The 9,352-nt window shown below is 41.1% G+C and overlaps 1 protein-coding gene across 2 annotated transcripts in view; it reads right to left on the bottom strand.

Annotated features, from left to right (window-relative positions):
* The window catches only part of LOC105498174 (COPI coat complex subunit alpha), a 53,585-nt gene that overhangs the window by 3,741 nt on the left and 40,492 nt on the right, over positions 1–9,352 (bottom strand). For both annotated transcript variants that reach the window (XM_011770077.3, XM_011770078.3), the window contains exons 18-27: positions 5,954–6,116; positions 5,699–5,845; positions 4,419–4,608; positions 4,202–4,297; positions 2,936–3,024; positions 2,611–2,734; positions 1,645–1,734; positions 1,367–1,476; positions 315–392; positions 128–196 (exon numbers count right to left, since the gene is read on the bottom strand). In XM_011770077.3, coding sequence (XP_011768379.1) covers positions 128–196; positions 315–392; positions 1,367–1,476; positions 1,645–1,734; positions 2,611–2,734; positions 2,936–3,024; positions 4,202–4,297; positions 4,419–4,608; positions 5,699–5,845; positions 5,954–6,116 — 1,156 coding nt within the window. The remainder of the gene's footprint in view (positions 1–127; positions 197–314; positions 393–1,366; positions 1,477–1,644; positions 1,735–2,610; positions 2,735–2,935; positions 3,025–4,201; positions 4,298–4,418; positions 4,609–5,698; positions 5,846–5,953; positions 6,117–9,352) is intronic.

The following is a 9,352-nucleotide window of genomic DNA, read 5'->3' as shown; positions in this document are numbered from 1 at the left end:
AGTTTTCATGAAAAATATACACCTTTGCCCTTGCGGGTAGGATAATTTCACTTGATTAAAATGAGTCAACCATCTCCCTGGGACCCTGGGCTAGGCACACTCAAGAGGAAAAGCCAAGGTTACTTACCCGCATGGCTGTTTCGAAAGAGCCTGCCAGGATGTGATCAACTGGAAGCTGAGAGTTATTACACCAGATCTAACAAGAAACAAGAAAACCCAAGCCAAGTGAAACTTTGTTCTTCTCTATTCTCCAACACCTGTTATACACTAATCGAGTATTAGCCATTCATCCCTGCTGGTTTCTTCCTGCTTACCTGAGTTGGACTTGTTCCCTTGGTTGGGGGCACAAAGAAACCATCTTCAGCCCCACCAGCTGCCCCAGGGGATATATCCTAGGGGAAAACCAAAAATGGAGTATTGAGTAATTTTTTTTTTTTTGAGACAGGGTCACACTCTGTCACCTAGACTGGAGTACAGAGGCATGATCTCGGCATACTGCAACCTCTGCCTTCCATGCTCAAGCAATCCTCCAACCTCAGCCTTCCGAGTAGCTGGAACCACAGGCACAAGTCACCACACCTGGCTAATTTTTGTATTTTTTTTGTAGAGATGGGGTTTTGCCATGTTGCCCAGGCTGTTCTCCAACTCCTGAGTTCAAGCGATCTGCCTGGCTCAGCCTCTCAAAGTGCTAGGATTACAGGCATGAGCCACCGTGCCCAGCCAAATTGAGTAATTTTTTAGGCCATTCAAGCACTTTGTTCTGTTGAATCTAGAACACAACCATTTACATTGTTCCCTGCCTCCACTGAGGAAGAGGGGTGATAGTTGTGGGAGAAGACTGCCAAAAGAGGAGCCACCTCACCAGTGACAAAATGATTTATCAAAAACTCCAGGTGCTGCCTTCTCATAAGCTGCTGCTGGAAGAACGCTGATTACCTCATTCTTCTTTCTTTCAATGGGAGTTAAGCATCAGATTAGAGATAAGTCCTACATCCTCTCCTCTTTGAGCATATCAGGACAGATGGAAGTGACAAGGCCACTAACTTTGACTCTCTCATGCTTCCTGCTTCTTTTACTTTTAAAAATAGAGACAGGGTCTTGATATGTTGCCCAGGCTGGCTGGTCTTGAACTCCTGGGCTCAAGCAATTGTCCTGCCTTAGCCTCCCAAAGTGCTGGGATTACAGGCATGAGCCACCGTGCCCAGCCATCTTCCTTCTTTCAAATGGGAGATAAGCATCAGATTAGAAGGAGGGTCTAGTCCCCTTCCCTTCTGGAGACTTTAGGATAGTGGTGGGGGACAATAAGGCCTCTAGCTTCCACAGGGAGATATGGAGAGAACCTTCTAAGGGTACAAATTCCACATACCAGCTCAGGAGGGAGCTCCAGATCTTCTTCTACATCCCAGCCTCCTCCTTCTTCCTGTCCCTTGCCAAGAGCATCATCCCCCAAACCTTCTGTAGCCTCCACAAACCCATCTGTAAGGAAAATTCAAAACAGATTTGGGCAGTGGCATAATCTTAGCCAAAGAAAGTAAAATCAATCCTAGTTGGTTTCATGGCCTGGAGGTCTGCAGATCTACCCACAACCCAGTCCCAATCCAAGGTGTCCATTGCCCCAGAACAGTCTTAAAACAGCACTTTTACCTTCATCCAATTGTAGCTCTGCATCCTCTCCCCAGCCCTCTGTACCAACAGTGTCAATGTCAATGTCAGCAGCCAGTGCTCCTCCCTTCCCTACAGAGGGAAGGAATAGAACGGAACTGGTTATAGTCCAGCAAGTCTGAGATATGGCCTTTTCTGCAGGCAGGTTAAATCCTTTCAAAAACAGGTGCCAAGCTTCTGCCTACTTATTACTTATTTTTGTGTAGTATTTATTTTTGTGGTATATATGTTATGCTAACTTGCAGTAGGTTTCACAGAGGGAGGGAATAGAAGACAGATGGAAGGAACTGGCCTTCCTGCTACCAAAAACTGGCTCTTAAATAATTTGTACTTACCAGCCTTTGGCTACCACTCTTGAATTTCTTCCTGAGAGCTTTGCTAAGCTACCACCACTACAATATGTACAAGGCGTCAGGCATAGGGTAGATAGAGGAGGTGGAGGAAAGACCGGGGTTCAGCACAAAATGCTTAAGAGTCTGTTTAGGCTCTTACTCATGTGAAATAAACTAGGAGACCAAGAAAACAGGAGGAGGTTAAGGGTGGAAGTGGTGGAGGGTGGTAGCACACATCTGCCTATACCCACATACCGGAATTACAGGTAGTTGAATTAGTACCTTTAAGATTGTGTCATGAATGATAAAATACTGAACAAAGAACGTGACTACATATATAGTAAAACTTAAGAAAATATACCAAAATATTAACTGAAGTTATTGATGGTAGTAGAGGGATCCCTTGTTTTTCTCCCTATTTTCCAAATTTTCTTTAATGACCTGAAAATGCTATTTTAAGTTTTTATGACCGCACCATAAATGACTGGCATTTCAATACTCCATTAGGCTTCATGCAGAAAAAAAGGACAGATTAAACCAAATGCTAATGGTATTCTCTAGGACAGTTCTTCACAAAACAAACAACAAAAGTGGTATGGGAGAAGTAGGTACTTACCTTTGCTGGCAATGGTGCCTTCAAAAAATCCTTTGGATACGGTCAATAAAGGCCAATTGGTATCCAATGGCATGATAGGTGCAGGTGGCTGGAGCAACTTGGCATTAGGGTCAATGTCTGGGATCTGAATAGTAGAAGAAAAGAGGCTAAAAACAAACAGCACTTGGAAGTCACGTAAGGAAAGTTATGGAGCCTCCTTTGATGTCATTTGTTTCTCTGCCTCTCCTGATAACCAGGTGGGAGAGTGATATTCATAATTTTAAACTGTTCTAAGATCTTAGAGTTACTCCTGTAATAAGAGACAATCATGTAAATAAAGACTCACTGTCTCCTTCTCTGGGTCAAATGTTTCCTTTAGGCTCTCAGCTTCTTCATCTAAGCCATGGGTAGCAGCTGTGAGATAGGCCAGGGACTCTGTAGAGAAAACAGACTTTGTGGTATAGGTACATTTCCAAATGCATGTTGCTGGGGTAAGCAGCCTCTGAGATGGTCCCCACAGTGATCACTGACTCCTGGTATTCAAGTTGTTGCATAATACCCACCTCTTAAGTGTGGGCTGGATTTATTAACTAGCTTCTAATGGATAGAACATGGCAGATGTGATGGGATGTTACTTCCTAGATCTGGTTACAAAGATTGTGGCGTCTATCTTGGGGTGCCCTCTTTTGCTCACTTGCTGTAAGGGAAATTAGCTACCACGTTACAAACTTCTTTGGAGAGGGCAACACGAAAAGAAACTGACGTTTCTTAGACAACAGGGAGCAAGGACATGGGGGCTGTCAACAGCCATTAAGTGAGTGCAGAAGTAGATTCTCTCCCTGGTGAGTCTTCAGATACCTGCAGTCCTGGCCAACACTTTGACTGTAGCCTCACGAGAGACCCTGCTAAGCCATGCCACAAATTGTGAAATAATAAATGTTTGTTGTTTTAAACTACTAAATTGGGGGGTAATTTGTTACACAGCAACAGAGAACTAACTAGCTGCTTATCTTTGAGACCTATCCATCAGTGCTGAGAACCTTGGATATCCCTGACTCGTCTCTGTTACATCTCAAATCTAGTTACTGCAACAAATCATGTTGTTTCTACCTTCAAAATATATCCTGAATCTGACCAGTGCTCACCCCTCCACTAAGAGCACCTTGGTCCAAACTTCATCTTTCACCTTGTTTGTTCCCTAATATATCTCAAATGCTAATACAATGCTTGGTATATAGTGGGTTCTCAAAAATATCCCTTGACTATATATATGAATAAATGAGTGAAACCTCCAAACTGAAAATAAAGAATAAAATTCTAATGGCATCCAACCATGTGCATTTACTAGGGTGTCTGCTCTAGGCCTTTTAAAATCTCCTATCTTCCTCATGAATAACTATTTTCCTAAGGGTGTTTGGCTGGACTGAATATTCCGGCTGCACCTCGCTTTGGCTTTGAAGAAAATCTTCTAAGCACAGGAGGAACATGTTGTCTCTCCTGAAAAAATGCACAATAAAGAGAAATCCCTCACCGCTGTACACAAATTAACTCAACAAGAACAGAAAAATACTTCCTCAGACCCTGAAAAAGCTGGCAAGTCCCAGATACTTACTCTGCCCACAGTTCTTTAGGATCCGCACACGCTCTGACACATCACCCAGGTATAGGGCATTCTGATAGTGGCCACTCATGTCCTTTCTGATCTCAGCTGCACCAAGTAAGTAAGAGACACCAAGTTAGGTCTTTTCTTTTAAGTTCCCTTTCTCCTTTATTCACCTTCCTCCTTCCCCCAAGAACCCCTCTTCCCATCCTTAGTTTGAGGGCCTCACCAATCTTCATCATCTTGCGAAGTTTTTCTAAATTGCCAGTGATAAGATACAGGAAGGAAAGTTTGTCAAAGTTTTTGGTACGCTGATAGCACATTTCCACAATCTGGTGGTTTCCCTGTAGCAGGGCCACTTCTCCCAGCTTTTCCCAGCAGTTCTTGTCATCCAGTGCTTTGGCTGCTTCCAGAGCAATCTAAAGAATCCCCAGGGTTGTGTTAACAGGTTGAAGGACAATGTGACTCAAAACCAGGGACTCTGCAAAGCATCTGACTCTATATAAATTTCCCAAAGAATTTCTTATACTTTCAATTACTCCTAGCTTTTAGTCTAATTCCATTGAAAATTGGCCAGGCGCAGTGGCTCGTGTCTGTAATCCCAGCACTTTGGGAGGCCAAGGCAGGCGGATCATGAGGTCAAGAGCTCAAGACCATCCTGGCCAACATGGTGAAACCCTGTCTCTACTAAAAATACAAAAAATTTGGCTGGGCATCATGGTGCGCGCCTGTAGTCCCAGCTACTCGGGAGGCTGAGGCAGGAGAATCGCTTGGACCCAGGAGGCGGAGGCTGCAGTGAGCCAAGATCGCGCCATTGCACTCCAGCCTGGGCAATAAGAGAGAGACTCCTGTTTCAAAAAAAAACAAAAGAAAAAAAAATCCAGTGAACACATAGAACCCCTTTAGATACAGGGATAGAAATAATCACATCACATTTATCCTCCTCCTCAGAAATTTACTTCTACAACAAAACCACCCAGCAGTTGCTGATTCCACAGAGCCAGTTCTTGCTTAGCTACCTTACTTCCTAACTGCCAGGTATGAAGATCCACAGGGGCTTTAGCAAAGACAGAGGAAATAATACTAGGAAGAAGTTCAGAACTGGAAAACGTTTTCCTAAGCCCTTTTCACCTTAGAAAGCAATGCCTATACATTCTAGGCCTCAGTGCTTAATAGGTACTCTTTCATCTAAGTAGCCAGTCAGCAAGATTAAGTGTCAAGGAAATAATAAGATTTTCAAATTCCATACCATCTTGCTTTTATCCTAGAAGTTACTAAATTCACACTAATTGAGGTTGACGAAAATAGAAATGCTGTGGGAGAAGCAGAGGCAGGTAAAAGTAGAGATGGGCAAAGAGCAACAGGAAGATGGCTCAATGTAACAACTAAAAAAATCCCAAATTTCATTATTCTGGCTAAAGAAGCAAGCCCAGAATAATGCCCTCCCAATGCCACTCTAACCCTCTCACCTCTAAGATAATATGGGGCTGATGACCATATTCCTCTCACCTCAATGTTTCCACACTCCAGTGCCAGACTAAAGCGAGTTTTCTCATCCTTGACAAAATGCAGTGCCACTTCAGGATAGCCCTTCTTCTGGAGATAAGCAATAATAGACTGGCCTACTAGTTTGGCATTCCTCACCATGTGCAGTACCTAGACATTTGGGGTAGGGTTGGGCAAGAAGTAGACATCACTCACAGGAAAGAAAAAAAAAAGAGTGCTGCCTCTCTTAATACTCTAGTTTGCATCCTCACTTCGTACCTCATCATATTTTCTGTTGATCAGGGCCAGCTTGAATTTGAACTCAGTGGGATCAATGGTGAGTACCCGGGGACGACACTCCCTGTCTAGGCAGTATACATTGTTGCCCTTCACCCGTGTAACATAGATGGGTAAATCCAGAGTTCGAATGATCCCGTGGTCCCTAAGAACAGAGGGTAAATGGCACAACTTTCAGTAAGTGAGAGGGAAAATCCATCCTGTGAAGAAATGGAACACACCTAGGAAACGGTCTTTTGTCAAGTGCCATTTGAACAATGATATAGATGGGAAGAGATTCAAAAAAGAGCAGAACTAAATGCCAAATTTATCGTATTCTTTCTATGATGGGGTAGATGGCATGATTTTTCTTTATATACTATTATCCTAGAAGATGAGTAACAGACATGGCTATAGGAATCAGACCTAACAGTTAAATCTTAAGTTCTTATATATAACCAGTAGGTGATTACGGACAGATAACTCCTTTATAAGCTATAACTGAAAGTAGAAGAGAGGTATATGTGAAGAGTTCTGACAAAGAAATAATAAAAAACAGAAAGTATATATATATTTTTGAGATGGAGTCTTGCTCTGTCGCCCAGGCTGGAGTGCAGTGGCGCGATCTCGGCTCACTGCAAGCTCTGCCTCCTGTCACGCCATTCTCCTGCCTCAGCCTCCCGAGTAGCTGGGACTCCAGGCGCCCACCACCACGCCAGCTAATTTTTTGTATTTTTAGTAGAGACGGGGTTTCACCATTTAGCCAGGATGGTCTTTATCTCCTGACCTGATGATCCACCTGCCTTGGCCTCCCAAAGTGCTGGGATTACAGATGTGAGCCACTGTGCCTGGCCAGTTTGATTCTCTTAAAAAGTTACATCTTTATTCTGCAAGATCTGTAGTGATATCCCCTTTTTCATTCATACTATTTTCTTTTCTCTGAATTACTCTCATGAGAGGCTTATCAATTTTATTCAAGTTTTGCCTTTATTGAATTTCTCTATTGTATTTTTGTTTTCTATTTAATTTCTACTATTGGCTTTATTATTTTCTTCTAAGTACTTTCTTTGGTTTAAAAAGAACAGTAACATTTTTGAGATGAGTGCTTGCTAATTTTTAGTTTCTCCTAATATATACATGTAGAACCCAATAAAGTTTCTCCTAATATATACATGTAGAACCCCGTCTCTACTAAACATACAAAAATTAGCCAGGCGTGGTGGTGCTTGTCCATAATCCCAGTTACTCAGGAAACTGAGTCAGAAGAATCACTTGAACCCAGGAGACGGAGGTTGAAGTGAGCCGAGGTCGCACCACTGCACTCCAGCCTGGGTAACAAAGTAAGACTCCAACTCAAAATAGATAGATAGATAGATAGATAGATAGATAGATAGATAGATAGATAGATGGATGGATGGATGGATGGATGGATGGATGGATGGATGGATAGATAGATAGGCAGATCGAAGGATCAAACTCCTAAAAAATAACATTTGCCAAAGCTGACTCAAAAATAAATAGAAAACACCTATAGTCCTGTAATAGCTAAATAAACTGAATCAAATTTTTAAAATCCTCCCATAGAGAAAGTCCTATGTCCATATGACTTCAAGGGCAAATTCTAACCAATATTCAAGGACGAATTAATTCCAATCTTATGCAAACTCATTGAGGGAACAGAAAAAGACACATTATTTGCTTACTTTATGAAATTCACACAACCTTGATACTAAAACCTAACAAGGACAGAAAGAAAAGGGAAAATTACAGGTAATCTCACTTATAAATATGTGAAAACATCAGCAAAATATTAGCAACCTAAAGCTAGCAATATTTGAAAAGGGTAAAAATATCAAGACCAAGTTAGGTTTATATCAGGAATATAATGTTGATTTAACATAAAAAAATCAGCTGGGCACAGTGGCTCATGCCTGTAATCCCGGCACTTTGGGAGGCTGAGGCAGGCGGATCACCTGAGGTCAGGAGCTCAAGACCAACCTGACCAACATGGCAAAACCTCGTCTCTATTAAAAATTCAAAATTAGCCAGGCATAATTGCTCACGCCTATAATCCCAGCTACCTGGGAGACTGACACACAAGAATTGCTTGAACCCGGGAGGTGGAGGTTGCAGTGAGCTGAGATCATGCCATTGCACTCTAGCCTGGAGTGAGACTCTGTCTCAAAAAAAAATAATAAATAAAAAATAAAAAAATAAATCAATTTAATTCACTACATTAATCAATGAAAGGAGGAAAATTGTATGACTACCTCAATGCAGACTGAGCATCCCAAACAGGAAATCTGAAATGCTCCAAAATCCAAAAGTGAGCACTGAAATGACACTCAAAGGAAATGTTCATTGGAGCAGTTTGGACTTCGTATTTTTGGATGTGGGATGTTCAATCAGCAACGCAAATACTCCAAAATCAGAAAAAAATCGGAAATATAAAATACTTCTGGTTTCAAGCATGTCAGGTAAGAGATACTCAACCTGTATATGCAGAAAAGTTATCTAATAAAATTTAACATTTGGACCAGGCATGGTGGCTCATGCCTGTAATCTCAGCACTCTGGGAGGCCACGGCAGGCCGACTGCTTGAGCCCAGGAGTTCAAGACCAGACTGAGCAACACGATGAAACCCCATCACTACAAAAAATACAAAAATGAGCTGGGCATGGTAGCATATGCCTGTAGTCCCAGCTACTTGGGAGGCTGAGCTGGGAGGATAACTTGAGCCCAGGAGGCAGAGGTTGCAGTGAGCCAAGATTATGCCACTACACAATGGGCAACAGAGTGAGACTCTCTGCCAAAAATAAATAAATTACATTAAATTAATAAATATATATAAATAAATAAATTCAACATTCATTCAAGGTAAAAAAAAAAAAAAAAAAAAAACTCTTAGCAAAAAGAAATAGCAAAATTCCTTCACAGAAAAGGGATATACATTTAAAAAATCTACTGTAAGCTCACATAATTCTAAGACACTGAAAGTTCGCCCTTTAAGTTAGGAATAAGACAAGAATGTTTGCTGTCATTATGTTAACTCAACATTGCTGGAGATCCTAGTCAGTGCAGTAAGACAAGAAAAATATAGTAATATATAAGTACTTGAAAGAGAAACTAAATTGTCATTACCCACAGATACTATTATTATTTGTAAAGGAAATATAAATCCTAGAATTGATAAGAGTCTAGCAAGATTCCTTAAAATAAAATCAATTTTAAATTGATTTTATTGTATTTAAATTGAATTAACTATATTTCTAAATATCAACAAAATTAGAAAATTAAAATTTTAAATAGATATCCATTTACAAACAGAATTTTAAAACCGTCAAGTGTCTAATAAATCTAACCAAAGAAATGCAAGATCTCTATAGAGAAAACTATAAAACT

The sequence above is a fragment of the Macaca nemestrina genome, chromosome 1 (assembly GCF_043159975.1).
Source record: "Macaca nemestrina isolate mMacNem1 chromosome 1, mMacNem.hap1, whole genome shotgun sequence".
NCBI lineage: Eukaryota > Metazoa > Chordata > Mammalia > Primates > Cercopithecidae > Macaca > Macaca nemestrina.
Note: the sequence above shows the minus strand (reverse complement) of the source record. Positions and strands in the feature narration are given on the sequence as shown.